Source organism: Mesocricetus auratus, unplaced genomic scaffold (genome assembly GCF_017639785.1).
Source record: "Mesocricetus auratus isolate SY011 unplaced genomic scaffold, BCM_Maur_2.0 Super-Scaffold_100010, whole genome shotgun sequence".
NCBI lineage: Eukaryota > Metazoa > Chordata > Mammalia > Rodentia > Cricetidae > Mesocricetus > Mesocricetus auratus.
The window spans coordinates 52585496-52603253 of NW_024429194.1; the positions used below are offsets into that span (position 1 = coordinate 52585496).

Consider the following 17758-nt stretch of genomic DNA (forward strand, 5'->3'; position numbering starts at 1 on the left):
CAGGGCTTGGAGGAGACAGAGGCCCCTTTCCTGGTCACCTTTTCTACCTGAGAAGTCTGGATCCAGTTTTTTTTTTTTGGTTCTGCATTATTTATTAAGTTAGGAGCATACATTGAGCCTGCCACCATAGTATAGGCATGTGGTTGGATCCAGTTTTGAGTTCTTTTTTGTCTCTCTTACTTCAGTCATTTTAAAAAATATTTTTAATAGAAATAGAATCATGTCACTTGCCCGTTTTCCTCCCTCTAGCCCCATCCAGCCACTCTCCCTCCAACCTCTCCCATGTTTCAAGCAGATAGCTCTTTTTCTTAATTACTATTGTTATATACATATGCATACAAAATATATGAACACAACCTGCTGAGTCCATTTTGTTATCTATGTGTATATGGTTTCAGGACTGACATTTAAAATTATAGTATCCATAAGATAGACATGGAGCCTCATACCAGTAGCCCTAGCAGGAGGATTGTCATGAGTTAGGGCCAGCCTGGGCTACAGAGTAATATCCTTTCTCAAAAACCCCAAACAGATAATTTGTTTTCCATAAATTTCTACTACAATGCTAAGAGATGCCACAGAAACTCTAGAATAGACAGTCCTCTTTGTACCCACAATGCTCTCTGTGTGGAAGCCAACTGATTTCCCCTTGGCATGTAGAATCAAGCACCTAGTCAGAGCAGGAACCCCTTCTTTGTTGCTTCTACAGCCTGAGGAAACTGATGTGACTGAGTATTGGTCTTGACTTAACGACTCAATGAAATCACAACTTTGATCCCTGCTAGAAACATCCATTTGTTGGGAATTAAGACCTCTGACCCCGCAGAGCTCAAGTTACATGTCCTAGAAACAACAGTGGCATGAGTGGACTCTCGGTGTAATGATGAAACGAAGCTCTCCCGCCGCTGCCGCCACTGTTCTGTAACCCTGTGCTTGACCCTTGGATCTGTGTGCTTGTGATAAATATTGCTATATATGGTGTGTTGACTTAAATTATATTACAGTTCCCTTTACCTTTAAGAGTGAGTATGAATGTTTATTGAGCTTTTTCATAATTGGCACCAGAACTCAGTCTTCTAGTCTTCTATAGGCCATTGCATCACGTTTCCAGGTCAGCTCTATCTATCTGTTCTGAGGTCAAGAATGAGACTGGTAAATTCTATTTGTGTGACTGCATTCCTGCATTTGCTTTGCTGTAAATGAGTTCCTTGCAAGGAAGTAATATTATGAAGACTATCATAAAGTTCAAACTATGTTCATCGGTGGTGTGCTGTCAGAAACATTTTGAGCATAGAAAGGAATTCAGTATCTATACTATATGCCTACTCTATTGAAGATGAATGACTGTCCCTCTATGACAGTAAGGTGGCAAGTCCAGTATAACCATCCAGCACCAGGCAACTAGTTTCTTTTGGAAATAAGGACTCATTTGATTTCTGATGTCAGAGGCTGGCCTTATGTCAGAAAAGCCCATGACATTGAGCCTGTGCGTGGACTCCAGTTTTGACTCCATGACTCTGGTTTATTTTATTGTATCAGTAGAGTATAGAGTTTTATAGTCTAAGTTTCTCAGACTGTCCTTAAGTTTCTGGTCCTGTTGTCTCAGCATCCTGAGTATCCAGGACCACATGCACCTACTACCACTTCCAGCTACTATGGTCACTTGGAGCAGGCACGTTTGAGTAGGTGGAGAAGAAGCCAATGTCAGCTCTTTGAAACAATGAGAGTGGGACACAGGCATCTTCAAAAGAAGGATGGATGTATCTACCTCTGTATCTATCTGTCTTCTAGATATCTGTTTTTTGTAGGTAGCTCACTGTTTATTAAAATAACCCACAGTCATTGGTGAGTGAATACATATCTATGTCTCTGCCCACCCCGCGAGCCAGACAGAGACATACAGCTTGCTGCCAGAGATTACTTTTGCTGAAAATTTTCACTCAGCCCTCTCATCAGGAGCACTCCTCACTGGTGTGGTGAGGGTGGGATTGCTAGGTTGTACTCGCTCACACACTGAGGACTGACTATAATTTAAGACCTTTTCATTGGTTTTAAATTCTTCAAGGAGACTAAAATGCCAGGAGTAATTATCAAGTGAAGCTAAGTTACCTGCTAGGGCAATATGTGCTTTCTGAGTCTGCCAGTCCATGCTGGCCATAGGGCATTGCCCCGGTTTGTACTTAGTCTCATGGCTGGGTGGGTCAGACACACCCAGTTCATAAAGAGCAGCTGAGGCTGCAAACTTGATACTCCATGGCTAGTCGGTCAAATTCAGATAGCAAGCAAGGCTCCCTTTTCTCAAATGGATGAGTTATCTACAGAAGAAGGGATGGCTTGCTTTGGAACTAATGTTTTCTTGATAGCTCTTTTAGTCAAGTCCACCAGAGTTTCCATATAGCATGCCTATTTGCTACAGACCTTTCCAATATTTGCTTCCTCTGAGTTAAAAGATCCTTCTGCAGAACCATTTTCTTTCTTTCAGTCCTAATTGAAAAAAAACCCTGTTTTATGAGTTACTAGGTAAATAGGTCAAAGCACACATTCTGATGTGGTATGGATTGCTTTCAAAATTCAAAGGGGTTCAGTAAATATAATGTCTCTTTTGTTAGCAGTGTGCTTTCATCCATTTTGTATTTTGGTTGCTAATAACACAGCACCACAGATTTGCCATGTTACAGAGAAAAGAGGTTTATCTTGGCGCAAGGTTCTGGCGGAGCTACATCTAGTGACAATGTTCTTGCTGGCAGATCCCGAAGAGCGTGAAGGGTGTTACACAGCATGAAACAGGGAGTGTGCTGTGTCTAGGTATCTGCTGGTCCCTTCTACTTCTTATACAGTAACCAACAATTCAACCATGAGGCCCCAACCTGATGGCCTTTTCTTGCTCCAGTCACCTGCAAAGTCCTTAACTCGAGATACCACATGGTAGAAAGTTTCCACCCTCTCAGTGGGTATTAAAATTTAACATGTGTATCCACAGGGAACACTCAAATTAACACAGAGCAGTGGTATAAAGAGAAGAAATTAGTCTTTTACTTCTCAGAAGACACTTTGTCAGTGGCCAGACCCCTGGGCCACCAGAAACTTCAATAAAGTGATGAATTCCTTGGGTTGCATAGCCCACATTCTGACACACATGGGTCTTATCAAGGCATCTCAAGCAGTTTCTGTTCTCAGGTCCAATCATCTGAGGTGTCTTTAACACAGTGACCAAGGCGAGCTTAGATTACATAAGCAAGATTATAAAGGTGAACCCATGGACTCAGTCCATACAAATTAGAATTGCTTAAAAAACATTTGCTCTTGGGCTGGAGAGATGGCTCAATGGTTAAGAGCACTGACTCCTTCTCAGGAGGACTTGGGTTCAATCCCCAGCTTCCACATGGCAGCTCACAACTGTGTAACTCTGGTTCCAGGGGATCCAACACCAATGGCAAAGCACCAATGCACATAAAATTAGATAAATAATAAATTAATAAAAAGTATTTGTTCTCCCAATATGTATACACCAGGAATGTATCTCCACGTTCACTGCTGAAGTAAAGATATAGCACTAGCTGCAATGGGTGCCGTTCTTTCTTAACAACAATTTGTAGTTCTCTGCACAGGTCAAACAGGTGAGTTAAATTTCATGCTCCCCCACTTGTTTTATGATGGTGCTGATATCTACATTCTGTAGGACGTGGTATTACCTCCATTCTTCTATTAATAGTAATAAAGGGTTTCATGTTGGCTTATCCTACAATGACACCGAGTGTCAGAAAAACCTTGGGATTCTGCTAGCTATGGAGAGTGCATCTTCCCGTTATGTACTCAAGAATAGACGACTCATGTAAATACATTACAGGTCTGCAGTGGTTATACCTTCGTAAAAACTCCCTGTGTCACCATTTCTGTATGCCTTGATTTGATTGGTGAGTGGGGATGGGTGGGTGGATACTTGGAATCTCAGGGACTAGCAAGAGCTTAGAAAGTGTCTAGTAATTCCTGAAATGTGTGGGTTTCTCCCTTTTCCTAGAGCTAGGTCACCCTGGAAAATGACAATAGGTTTCTTTCAGGAAATTTTGTAATATGTATTTATGGCAATATTTAGGGTCTTCCTGAAGCATATTCAGGGGTTCTGTGTCTATGACCTGGATTAGTATAGAGACTGGCTGGAAAGGAGGACTTCATTGTGATGACACAAGCCGGGTTTCAGGTTGCAAGCCCAGGGGTTTGCCTGTATAAAATCAAGGGACATGTCGGGCATTGGTTGTGCATGCCTTTAATCCCAGCACTTGGGAGGCAGAAGGAGGTGGATCTCTGTGAGTTCAAGGCCAGCCTGGTCTACAGAGTGAGTTCCAGGACAGCCTCCAGAGCTACAGAGAAACCCTGTCTTGAAAAACCCAAAAAACAAAATGAAACAAAACAAACAAACAAAATCAAGGGACATTTCAAAGTCTTCCCATATATTTAATTTCTAGGTTTGCCCAGGTCACTGCCAAATAGAAAACTTTAAGCTATGTGTTCATGCATCTATGTTACTTAAGCAGTGTCATCTGGCTATTGCCACCCCAGCATCTCAGTATAGCAGTTAGGGAGTGAGCTCAATGAAAGCAACCCCGTCCCATTTATTACAGAGTTTTCCTGCTGTTGCCCTCACTAGTGTATTTTACAGCACCTTCATGTAAAGATATACATGTAAAAATACCTTAACATGGAAGTCCAGACTCTCTGGAAAGGCATTCATGTTAACTAGTTTAGCCTATTTTTTCTTTTTATTAAGTACTCGGCCAGTTCAAATTTCACAACATCTCACCTATGACAACACCATTAAGTGTGTGTGTGTGTGTGTGTGTGTGTGTGTGTGTGTGTGTGTGTGTATACATGAATGCCCAGGTATACATGAAGTTGAAGGACAACTTTAGGCAGTTGGTGCTTCCCTTCTGCCTTGTTTCTGAGGTAGGATCCACTGTTTCCCTGCTGTGTGTTCCAGGCTAGCTGACCTATTTTCCTGTCCTCACTCCCCTTGCCATAGCCCTTCTGGGATTACAGATGCAGGCCACCATCACATCTGGTTTATTATATGGGTTCAGGGGATCAAGCCTGATAGTTGTCGGGCTTGAAGGCAAGTGCTTCCACCCAGAGAGCCGCTTCCATGGCTGTTCTTGTGTTTTTGTTTGGAGACAGGGTCAGGCTGGCTTTAAGCTTGATGTAGCTGAGAGCCACCTTGAACTCCTGACCTAGTCTGCAGTTCTGAGATCACTGGCACTCTGGTCTTGACATTTGAGCTGCTGATACCACACACACAGGTTGCTCTGCACTGGTAAGTGCTCTGAGACACAGTGTATCCACAATGTTACTGCTTTGTCTTCTGGTAGGGTTTGTGCTGTATGTATCATTTATCTGTTGAAATATGTAGCCACTATGTGTCTCCATTTGTTTTTCATTTATTATCTAGTCAGGGCAACATATTGAATTTTAAAATAAATTTGTGTAAGATAATATTGTGTTTGGATTTCAATTCAGGACAGTGACGTCAATGTTGAGAGTACTTCTTACTATTTCTACGAAAGAAAGTGTCTTGTCGGGTTCCAACGAAAGCCTTTTGTGGCAGCACACACTTGGGATGCAGAAATAGGAGACGAGAGTTCAAGGCCAGATTGACAGTAATATAGTGAGACACTGTCTCAGAAAGGGAGGGGCAGGTGGGTGGGCGGGGGACTGACTCTGACTCCAGAACTCATGCATATGCATATCCATGCTGGCCCAAAGCAGATTTCCAGTGAATCTGTCAAATTTTGTAATCTGTTACCTCTCTTTTAGAAACATAGTTATATTTAGTTTGGGAATTCCCTGTCCTATTTACTTACAAATCTGTGGAAGAGTTCTGCCGAATAGTAGTGTGGAGGTGCCTCATACACACAGTGTGGAGGTGCCACACACACACACACACACACACACACACACACACACACACACAGTCTGTGGAAGAGCACATGGAGGTGCCTCATATACACCGCAGACCACCTGAGTTGTGTTAGAGAGGGGCCTTGGGACAATGACTTTATGGGGGGAGCGTGTCTGCTTATCACGGTGGTAAAGGAGGGAGGCCCAGGAGGGTGTGTCCTCGGGTCCCCTTTTCTGCATGAGTTGAACCCAATCTCTAGGGTGGGTAAGAGTAGCTTTGGGATTTTGCTGTTCACCAACCAGTGAGGATGATACGCAAGGATGTAAAGGACTGTGGTCCCTCCCTCTCCCAGGAAATCTTCGGTGAGGCACTGCCACCGGGAGAAAATCTACAGTTGCTTGTGAGGGAACTGCAGAGGCAGGCATTTGGTCTTCCCCAGCACGCTGGCTGTGACTTGTCCAACAGGCCTGAAGGCTTGCTCCATGGCCTTCTAGGACACTTATGGCTTCCTGGGAGGGCCCCACCTCTCACTTCCCTGCTTAACTTTTTTCCTCTAGATCTCAGCTTTCCCCCTCTCCCACAGAAGCCTGCCCTCATCCACCAGTCTGGTCAGGCCTTTTCCTTCATAAGTACCCCTCCTCATGACCCCTTATCTCAGTTTGAAATTATATCAGTCAGCATTGACTATCTGGTTTATTGGCTTATCTGAGCGTTTTACTTGCAGTTTCTATTGTTGTGATTTAAAAAAATAATGATCAGAAACAACTTGTGGAAGAAAGGGTTTATTTCCACTTACACTTCCATACCACTGAAGGAAGCCAGGGCGGGGACCCGGAAGCAGGACCCTGGAGGCGGAAACTGAAGCGCAGGCCGTGAGTGTAGAGCTGCTTACAGACTTGCTTCTCTCGGCTTGCTCAGCTTGCTTTCTTTCTTCCGCACCCAGGACCACCCACCCAGGGGTGGTATCGCTCTCAGTGAGCTGAGTCTCCCCACGCCAATCACTAACCAAGAAAACACTCCATCGGATTGCCCACGAGTCAATCTGGTGAGGGCATTTCCTTAACCGAGGTTCCCTCTTCTCAAATGTCCACAGTCTGTGTCAAGCTGAGGTCAAAACTAGCTAGCCCAGTATCTTACCTGCTTACACCCCACCCTGTTTTTTTTTTTTTCCATGCCTAGCCCCTGCCTGAATTAATAACTTATTTCCTCAGATCTCAGAAGCACTTACTACGGATTGTTACCACTGTATTAGAAACCCATGCTGCTGGGTAGCTGTCTTCGGGCAGGTGTGTGTGTGTGTGTGTGTGTGTGTGTGTGTGTGTGTGTGTGTGTGTGTGTGTGTGTGTGTGGTGGAGGATGGGAGGGTGGAGGGTAGGGGGAGAGCATGGCAACTAACACACTTGTAGGAATAATTCACCCAGGACTGTGCAGCATCTTAGAACTGTTCTCTATTTATTTATTCATTCATTCATTTATTCATTCATTCATTCATTCATTCATTCATTCATTCATTCATTCATTTATTTTATTTATTTATTTATTTATTTATCTTCTCCTCATCGTTACCTCCAGCCCCAAGCCCAGGCTACCAATTTAGGGTAGTGTGCGGTTTAGCTAGGAGGTGGCTGCAGAAGCTGAAATGAAGGGATCGAGCCCCTGTTTCTCCCGCCTCTACGGGTTAGAGAAGCACTCGAATCATGAGCCCAGGGCCTCTTCTATGTTAAACAAAGAGACAGTCCGCACTGCGGCCAGGTGGCAGAAATTTGGAGCGCTGGAGCAACCTGATTAGGGAAGAGGTTTAGGGAAAGGGGGTGTGACGCAGTCTCCAGGGTGAAAGTTGGTGGCGTGTGAGTGGCAAGATTTCTGGGCCCCCGGGGTGTGTCTGCGAGGGTTTGCCCATCAGTCGCGTGCGCGTGGGGGGGGGATCGCTGGGGAGGGTCGCCGTCAGCCCGCCCCCATCCTCGGGTTTCTGGCAGTGCGGGGTGCAGGTGCGGGAGGGCGCCGGGGCCGCGGGCTGCGAGGAGCGGCTGCGAGCGGCAGGAGGCAGCGTCGGCCCGGCCCGGGCGGCGCGAGGGAGGCAGCGCGCGGTGATGTCAGTGGCGGCCCAGCTGGCAGCGGCCGGCACTTCCTGTATAAAGGCGGGCGGGCCGGGCTGCGACTCCAGCGAGCCGGGGTTGGGCTCTGGGCGTCTGGCGGCGGCGGCGGAGCAGTGGGAGGGCTGTCACATTCGGGAGCCCGGCTCCTGGCAGGTCCCCGGGTCGTCCCTTCCGTTTCCCCGGCTCCCGGCGTGACATCTGCGGAGCTGAGACCTGTATGCGCGCGCGCGCGGGAGCGGAAGAATGGCAGTGCTCAAACTCTGCGACCAGGTAGAGACGCCGGGCGCGGGGCGCGGGGCGCGGAGAAGGGGGCGCGGCGGGCGCGGAGCGCGCCCGGAGCTGTTTACGCGCAGGCTGGAGCGTGCACGGCCGACCGCGGGGCTCAGCTCCCGCGCAGTCTCCGCCCTGGGCCGTCGCAAGTGCGCGTTCGCGGCTGGAGAGGGTCGGCAGGGTGCGGGAGTGGCCGCCGTGCGCGGGGGACGCGGGCCGCCGCCGCAGCGACCGGGGGAGGGGAGTCTCGGGCCGTGCTGCGCACTCGGGAGCAGTCAGCCTGAGGCTGTCCCGGGGAAGGCTGCCCGCGGGGTCAGGAGGAGGAAGGTTGGACGCCGGGAGAAAGGCTCGCAGCTCTGGACCTCTCCCGCGTCAGGCAAGAGACTGACTCGGATCCCCGCTCCGGTGCGGCCGGTTGTCTTCACCCGTTGCATAGGACATCTCGACTTCCTCTTTAGTTGCCCAGAGGCTGGGTGTAGGGTGCGAGATGGGAGTGCTGAGAGCAGAGAGACGCGCGCGCTGGGCTCCGATCTCCCAGTCAGAGGTGAAGTCAGGTCCCAGGGTGAGCTTGCAGATGCTGGTGCGCATCAGCTTTGTTGCTTTTCTGGTTGAGACATCACATCAGGCAGCCCTGGAGTTCTGCTTGAAGCCATGGGATTTTTGGTGAATCCTATTACAGTTCTTGCTACATGTCTGGACATTGACATTCATGGAAGCCCAAGCAAGTTGCGAGACAAAACAACTATATGTATATATATACCCCAAACCTCTTTGCAGCTCTTTAAATGAAAAACAAAACAAAACAAAAACAAAAACCCAACAACAACAACAACAACAACAAAAAACCATGCTCCTCCAGGCCCGGGTTTATTTATCCACACTGAAATATTGTTTTGAGGGCTTAACAAATGGAGAGGCAGTCTTGACTTTGACACATGGTGCCAGACAGGCCAGCCCTCGCCATTAAACACCTCAAACTTCTCCTTTCTTCCTCTTCTCCTCCTCCTCCTCCTCCTCCTCCTCCTCCTCCTCCTCCTCCTCCTCCTCCTCCTCCTCCTCCTTTTCATTTTTTGAGACAGGGTTTCTCTGTGTAGCTTTGTAGACCATGCACCATGCTGGCCTCGAACTCGTAGAGATCCACCTGCCTCTGTCTCTTGAGTGTTGAAATTAAAGGTGTAGGCCACCACTACTCGGCTTCACCCCAAATTTCTTCTTCTTCTTCTTCTTCTTCTTCTTCTTTTTTTTTTTTTTTTTTTTTTTTTGGTTTTTACGAGACAGGGTTTCTCTGTATTGTTTTGGAGGCTGTCGGTCCAGCCCGGCCTCAAACTCACAGAGATCTGCCTGCCTCTGCCTCCCGAATGCTGGGATTAAAGGCCTGCCCCACCACCGCCCGGCCACTCCAAACTTCTTAAGAGGTGTTCTACTAGTTAGTATTCAGTCAGAACGTCCCCCAACTTAAACACAACCCTTGCAATCGTGATCCACAGTGATTTGGTTTGCTCTTTAGATCGAATTTGCTTCAACTTGTTTTCCTTAGGTAGTTACAGCCCCCTTTCTTTCCCTTCCCCCACCCCATTCTACTTACTGAGTTAAAAACTCTGTTAAATTTAGCAGGGAGAGCAGCTGTTAATTGTGATGAACCTGCCCCTCCTCATTGGCTCCTGAACATTTAAAGTGCTTGTAAGTTGATACTAGGATTTTCTCTAGCCTTTGTTCACAATTTTCACCAACTGTTAGATAGTTGCTTCTTTTAAGTCTTGCATTGAATCCAGTCCAGGTCCTGTCAATGTTGATGGTACACATTCCTATGCTTTGTCAATTCCTAAACAATGTGGTTCTAGTAGGCATTTTTATGTTATATAGGAAAGAATTCTATGCAGAGTTTTACTTATAAAGATGCAAATCATCTTTCCTGATTTCCTTATCTTTAAGTAGATAACACTGACCTGGAGAAGCAAGCAAGTCTTCCTCAAGGCTGGAGGTGTCACCTCCAGGCTCCTGTAGCAGCAGAAAGCTCAGGCCTAATTCATTTCCACAGATGTGTTGAAGAGGGCAGGAGAAGGCACTTTCTCCTACTGTGCATCAGCCCTGGTAAAGAGTGGCCCGCTGGGCTCATCAGCACAGGGACTTATTCTCAGACTTGTCATAGTAGGGTTCTCAAAGACGTTTGTGAAAATGCTTCTAAATGTATCCTCTCTGTTCCCCCCGGTAGACTATCACCAGAGGGAAAGAGCTATAACTTTCATTGGACTCATCTCTTGGTGTATAGAAAGAACCAAGGAGTTCTGTGACTCAAGAACACCTAAACCCACCAGTCTGAGGACTCAGCCAGAGGAAGACGGGTGGGGTGGTGGTAGGGCGGGGTGGGGTGCAGTGGTGAGCAAAGATGGTTTCTGTGTTTCTTTGGGTCCAGGAAGTGTGTTCCTCTTGCCTTATATAGTCTTTTTGTTTGAAGCACACTTCTTAGAAGCTGGTTTTTAGCCTCATCTAACTTGTGCCGACAACTCTCTGATTAAGCTCCTTTTCGAAGAGCTCTGCCCCATCGCTGGGAATGGAGAGCCGCCTGCATGGAATCCCTGCTTCAGTCTGTAGCGGGGCAGCTTGCTCTCTACTGTGGGATGGCATAACCGTCCCAGCCTCCCTCAGCCTGGTCCCTTCAATGTCTTTGTATAAGACGAATCTCGACTTCTGGCTACAGCTCTTTGCTTTTTGGTTTGAGGACACATTCTTGCCACTGATAACTTGAATCATAAATTGTCTTGGTTTGCCTTTGGATGTCGTTGAAGTGAGAGTTGATTGCCGATGGTTTTCTGCGCTACAAGCACGGAAGGCTAGAACTGGCTGGGTGGGCATGGTCACTGCTGCAGCAGCCACTCCTGCAGTGGCCTCTGAGTCAAGCAAGAGGAGGGATATGCCTTTTTCTGACTGTTTTGGGAAATCTGAAAAGTGAGGGGGAAGGGAGAGGCTGCTGTGGTTTTTAGTCTTCTACTGTGAAAAGGAACTGGGAGCTACTGCTACAAACAAGCTTGACACTTAGCACTTCTGCATTTGAAAGTGCCCTTTCGTCTTTTTTTCTTTAATTTCTGATGGTATTTTGGGACCATTTTAGCTTACCCAGGACTGAGGGGGTTTCCCAGCATGTGGTGGTAAAGCTGGGACAACTCCTAGCCATTGGAGGAGTTGGTTGGTTAGCCTCTGCAACATTGTTATTTAACTATGTAATTAATATAGTAATATAATCATTTCCTCATAGGTGGACATTAAGACATTTGTTTACATCTTGGGAGAACCGAGATAATCATAAGGTTGAAGAAGGTTTCATCACATACAAATGCAATGTGTTTAGCTTAAAATAATTGGTCATGCAGCCTTTTGCAATGGGATTTAATGCTTGAACTTTTAGGGTCAATTCCTTACGTATAGAGGTAAAGGACTGTAGAGATTTTAGGGTCAGGCAACATCAACCTGGCTCTTCCCTTCAGATTTTCCGTTTCAAAGCTCCAAAACCAGGCTGGCGGGTGGCATCATAGTCCATGAAAGGTCTGCTTTTTCTGATGTGAGTTTGCTAACGGCAGCAGAACCGCTCCTCCTCGTGAAGAGTTCCGTAGACAAACTGATTCAGTAGTTGGCCCTTTTGGAGCTTCCAAGCCTGGAGGCCTTCTGGTTTAGTGTCTCTTGGCCAAGTCCTAGCTCACCCACCTTCTTGCCAAAGGCGCTGTCTGGCAGCTGTGGCCAGAGACTAGAAATTCTGAAGCTTTGGAAGCAGGATTTCTGGCCACAGTGTGGGGCCTTTGGACACGTTTTTATCAGGCTGTCCTGTATTTTTCAGCCACCCGCTGTGCTCTGGTCTGCAAGCCAACACTGTGTATGCTACAGGAGTGAAGGAGAAAAAGGACAGATTTAACTTCTGGACTCTGTTCTGGTTGTTTGTGACCCAGTGATATGGTTTTGGGAGTGAACCTGACAGCTGGCATTTCACAGCTTGTGCCTAATAGTGGCTTACGTTGATTGTGCTTTTCTTGTACGCTGACCCTTTGCAGTGAATCATCTCTTAATCCTCACAGTTACACTGGATAGATGGTGGTGTCACTCCTTTATGAATGAGGAAACAGGACCAGGAAGGTTGATTGACTTGTTCAGGTCACACACCCAGAGAGTCGCTGAACACAGGGTCCTCCCCTGGCAGTCTGATTGCACAGGTGTGGCTCTGACCACAAGGCTATACTTTTCATAGTTGCAAAGGTAGCAGCAGGCACAGAGCTCATGTCTCTGCTCTCAGTTATGGGGAAGCTCCGTGGAGGCAGCGTTGTTCACACTCTTGCGCGTGGGGTCAGACCCACCTCTGTCAGACTGAGGGCCTGCTCTGAATCTCTGCACCTGCTTGCCTCTCCCTGGCTTGTCCCGTTAACCCTGCCACCTCTGCCCCCAGTAAGTGATGTGAGGGCAACACACTGGTTCTTTTCTTGCTTATTTATTTTTGTATAACATAGGAACCTATAATCATCTTCAACGTTGGGCCACCTTAGGAAATCAGAAAGCTGGGCCAGCAAATGAAGAGTTCAAAGCCTCTGTAGTCAGCGGAAATAACTGCTCTTGACATCTTGATATGCTTGCTTTAAGATTCTGTTTAGCCAGGTACAGATTTTATACTTCCTGTGTGATGATAATATCAGTATCTTCCATTATGGATATACCTGATACCTGTTTTCTAGACCAAGGACTTTTCTAAATAAAGTTATGCTTCTTTTAAATACCTTACTGTCTGCTTCAGGATAAATGAAAGTCCAGCCCAGAATAGACAGAGCCTCTTTTCTTAAAAGAACACAGTAGGTTTCACTTCTGTTATTCTAAGTAGAGAGTAAACATAAACTCAAAAAGGCACAGTTCTTATACAAGGCACAAAACTGAAACATCTTAAAAAGGTTTATATTTCAGCAATGTAAATATGATGTATTATATTTACAATATAATGTTCAATTATTTTAAAAAGTTACAATTAACATAAATTCTTTAATTTTTTTAACATTTAAAACTTTTAGTTTTTTTTTGGTGTGTGTGTGTGTGTGTGTATGTGTGTGTGTTGTGTTCCTGCATAAGTGGAGGTCAGGGAATGGATATTTATTAAGTCATCAGGCTTGGTACTGAGTGCTTTTTACCTACTGAGCCATCCAGCCAGCCTGCATAAATTCCTATAAGCCAGACATCTGATAACGCTGTGCTTTTCAAAGTTATGATATGACAGAGTAAGATGACCAATGAGATGTGCTAGTGAGTAAAGCCTCTTGTTACATAAGGCTGACCATTTGAGCTAGATCCCAGGAACCCATGCAAAGGCAGAAGGAGAAAACCAGCCTCACAGAAGTGTCATCTGATGACCACATATTTGTTGTGGTGCATAAGAACATGGGTCCCCTCCCCCCAATAAAGCAATAAAAACTCAATATAACAGTTCTTTTCTACACCCTGAAAGGGAATTCCATTTTGAAGCTAATATCTTAAAAAGTGGGCTGGAAGGATGGCTTACTGGGTAAGGAAGGATGGCTCACTGGGTAAGGTACTTGCCACCAAGCCCGAAGACCTGAGATCAATTCCTGGGACTCTTGTGGTGTGGAAGGAGAGAACTGACTCCTGCAAGTTGCCCTCTGACCTCCATGCATATACTTCGCACATGAGCACCTCCCCTCCCTCAAGAAATGAGTGAAATGTAAGTTAGAAAGACTCTTACACTAGTGGTACTATAGCATTTTAAAGAATTACTTGGTCTATTTGTGGGGCTCCTAAGCTGTGGGACCAGAACCTATTCCAGGTGCATGAGCTGGCTTTTTGGAACCTACTCTCTATGGTGGGATGCCTCGCCCAGCCTTGATGCAGTGGGGAGGAGCTTAAATTCTGCCTCAACTTGATGTGCCATGCTTCATTGACTCCATGGGAGGCCTCATCCTTTCTGAGTGGAGTCAAAGGGGAGTGGATTGGAAGTAGAAGGGAGGTGGGGGGAGGGAATGGGAGAAGAGGAGGGAGGGGAATCTGGTTGGTATGTAAAATAAATAAGAAATTTAATAAAAAGAATTGTTGGTATTTAACGTTATTTAGAAGTCACTTTGTACGTGAAAACTCCTGGGGACTGGCTTACTGTTTTACCTTTTCCTCCCCATCCACCATGCACTCAAACATTTAAAAATGCTCAAAGATGCCCATTCATACAACAAGGATGTCTGTTCCACTATATTCATAGCAGCATTATTTGTAATAGCCAGAACTTGGAAGCAACCTAGATGCCCCTCAACCGAAGAGTGGATAGAGAAAATGCGGTACATTTACACAGTGGAGTACTATTCAGCAGAAAAAAACAATGGAATCCTGAGATTTGCAGGCAAATGGATGACACTAGAAGAAACCATCCTGAGTGAGGTAACCCAGTCACAAAAAGAGAAACATGGCATGTACTCTCTCATATATGGATTTTAGACATAGATCTGGGGAGTGCCAGCCTACAATCCCATGGCCAGAGAGTCTGGGAAACAGAAACTTCATTCAGTGGCTGATGGAAGAAGAGGCAGACTCCAACGGCTAAGCACTGAGCTGAACTCAAGAAAGCCAGTGACAGGGAGGGAGGACTGATGAGCAAAGGGACTAAGACTGGGCTGGTTTAACCCCCAGAAACAGCTGATCTGACAAAGGTTAACTCTTGAATCCTAGGCATCAGCCTGGGAATCCAGCATGGGACTGATCAAGACCCCCTGAATGCGAGTGTCAGTGAGGAGGCCTAGGTAATCTATTGAGCCTTGGGCAGTAGATCAGTACTCATCCCGAGTATACACACGGACTTTGGACTCCCATCCAACAATGTGAGATGCACTCTCACCCTGAACTCTTAGGGGAGGGTCTAGGCCCTGCCCTGGATGAAATGACAGACTATGGACACCCCCATGGAGGGCCTCACACTCCCTGGGGAAATGAGGGGATAATGGGGGGGTTGGGGGGGAACAGGAGGAAGGGAGGGAATGGGAGAGGGACCTGGAACTGACTTGTGAAGCAACCTTGTTTCTAATCTAAATTTAAACTTAAAAATAAATAAAAAAATGCTCATAGATGATTGGTAGTGTATAGACCTTGGTGACTGAGTCATTTTCCTCTGACCCATGGCCCTTTGAGAACGATAAGGGTGCTAGTAAATATTGATTGGGAAGGGACCTTCTAGGTAAGTCTGTATATACAATCACACGTAGATTCATATCATGCTTGTGTTTGCTCACCTGAGGTTTGACAGTGACACTGATCTGGTTTGACTCCTATGAGGTAGGTTTACACTGGAGTCTGTTGTCCATGTGTAAGCCCAGGATTAGAACACGGCTTTTACCTCACACATTGGCTCTGGCAGGGGATGGTGGGTTGCAAGAGTCATCTAGTAGAAGCATTCTGACTCTTACTGTCAAAGATGGGGAGGGTGTGATGCCTGAATCTGTTGTTGTGGGCATAACTCAAGGGGAATAGTGTCCTTTGTGTGTTAGACAACACTTGGAGGTCAGACTTATCTGTGGGCTCTAGGTTCCTCTTTGTCAAATGAAGACGTAGGACGTCTTGGTGGTGCCTGAGCTCTACTCTGTTCCTCCTGTGCTCAGCCCTTATAATGGAGCTTGCTTTATAGCGTCTCCTGTGCCTGTGGCTATGATGCATGTATTTGCACATGAACTGTGATATCCAGGCAGCAAGGTTAAATGGTTTCAGGTTCCTGAAGAGGTTTTTATTCAATGTCAGTGGTTTAGAAACGGATTCTTGTTCTTTCCCTACTTTAGTTTATAGGGACTCTGAGAGTGTCTGTTTTATAGGTAGTTTCTTTTATTACTGTAATATCTTGTTTACCTCTAGTGTTTCAAAGGCTGAGAGCAGACAGTTTTTCTGGCCAGTGTTCATGTTTGTGGGGAGTTGGTAACCTGAAAGATTGAAATCAGCGATTCACAAATCTACCTTCAAATTGTGATAGTCATAATTTTAAAGGATGTTTTCTACTGGACATGGTACGCATGTCTGTAATCCCAGCATTCAGGAGGTGGAGGCAGGAGGATCAGGAGTTCAAGTCTATTACTGGCTATCCTTGGCTGTGTAGTGAGTTCAAAGCTAACCTGGATTATATAAAGCCCTCAAAAACAAACAAGCAAACAAAAAAAGCAAAACAAAACAAAACAAAACAAAACAAAAACCCTCAACAAAACAAACAAAAATGCCTTTCACTTGCCTCCGCCTTTGGAAATTGAAAAGTTGGCCAGATCTCTCTCAGTTACCCAGTTAGTCTTGACATCCTTGTTTACTTCTCAGATATCTTTAATACTGGAAGACCATTTTGTCCCAAGGAAACTTCCAGAGATTTTAATAAAAATAATTAGATTTCTAGAGATGCTGGTATAAACCTGACATGGAAATTTAGTAGCAATTCTAACTTGTCTCTGAACGTTTCAATTTTTTAAAAATAGCATCAGACTGGGAATAAAGATTCTGGGATTCCGCTTAAGGAACTCCTAGTAGTTACACACAGTAGTCCCTGGCATTGACTTTTCTTGCTAATGGGTAGAGATTCTTCCAGATTCTTTCAGGCTCTCCCATGTAAGAAAACTCCCCTCCCCCCACTTTGTGGTGATAGGAGCTTTAGCTTTTAGCAGGCCTGATGAACACACTTTGAGTCTTGCTGAAGGACCATGGATCCTTTCCCCAAGAAGGACTTCTGGGATCTCCAGGAGCCAGGTGTGGAGACACAGAACCCCTGAGGCTGCTCTTACTGTGGCCCTTTGAGAGTTCTTTTGACATAGGGGACGCATTCCTTCCAGACCCTGGGTCTCTCAAGAGCTGCAGCGAACTGAGCCATCGTAGCGGTTCTCACAGGTGCTGTTTTGATAACTCCCTTGGTTCTCCCAGGTAGACTCCCTTTCTTTAGACTCCACAGTAGCATCTGGGTCTGGCAAATCTATTTCTCACCTGTGGGCCACGGAGTGGGTACAGCTAATAAGGTGATGACTTAGTCACCAAGCCTTTCTGAAGAGATGGGTCCTGGTGGGGAAGGAGGCTGGCTTGGGATCTGATACAGAGACGATGGAAGTTGGAAAGTGACAGATGATATGTTGTAAAGGTAGGATGCCTGGCAGAAATTCAGGTCACTTGGGGTTAATCACCCAGTAACTGGAACACCATTGTAGCACTCTGCTCAAGACAGAGCAATCAGGGTGGTAGAACTCGGGTCAGGCAGTCTTCCCCACCTCAAAGCCCCTGATCTCACAGAGTGAAAGCTTGGATCATTAGATTCCTTCTGAATCTGAGTGTCTCTGCCTTTCCGCTTTGTTCAAAGTGTAACAATGGCTAAGAGCAGGCATGATGAATTAGTTAGAAACTAGACAGAGATGGGACGCTTTATGTGATTTAACCCTGACAATATGTCCATGTGAGAATTGTCATTTCATTTTGCCAGCAAAGAAAAGGAGAACTCAGAGATTCAGAAATTTACTTAGGACCTATG

General features: G+C 46.0%; 1 protein-coding gene across 9 annotated transcripts in view; it reads left to right on the top strand.

Moving 5' to 3' along the window:
- The first annotated feature begins 7974 nt into the window (after positions 1-7974).
- Ankrd44 (ankyrin repeat domain 44) overlaps positions 7975-17758 on the top strand; it is a 264217-nt gene continuing 254433 nt past the window's right edge. For 4 of the 9 annotated variants that reach the window (XM_040753618.1, XM_040753616.1, XM_040753615.1 and 1 more), the window contains exon 1: positions 7977-8256. In XM_040753618.1, coding sequence (XP_040609552.1) covers positions 8230-8256 — 27 coding nt within the window. In that variant the 5' untranslated portion in view covers positions 7977-8229. Of the gene's footprint in view, positions 8257-17758 lie in introns of all 9 variants that reach the window. The other 5 variants (XM_040753614.1, XM_040753617.1, XM_021233477.2 and 2 more) reach the window with 5 other exon arrangements.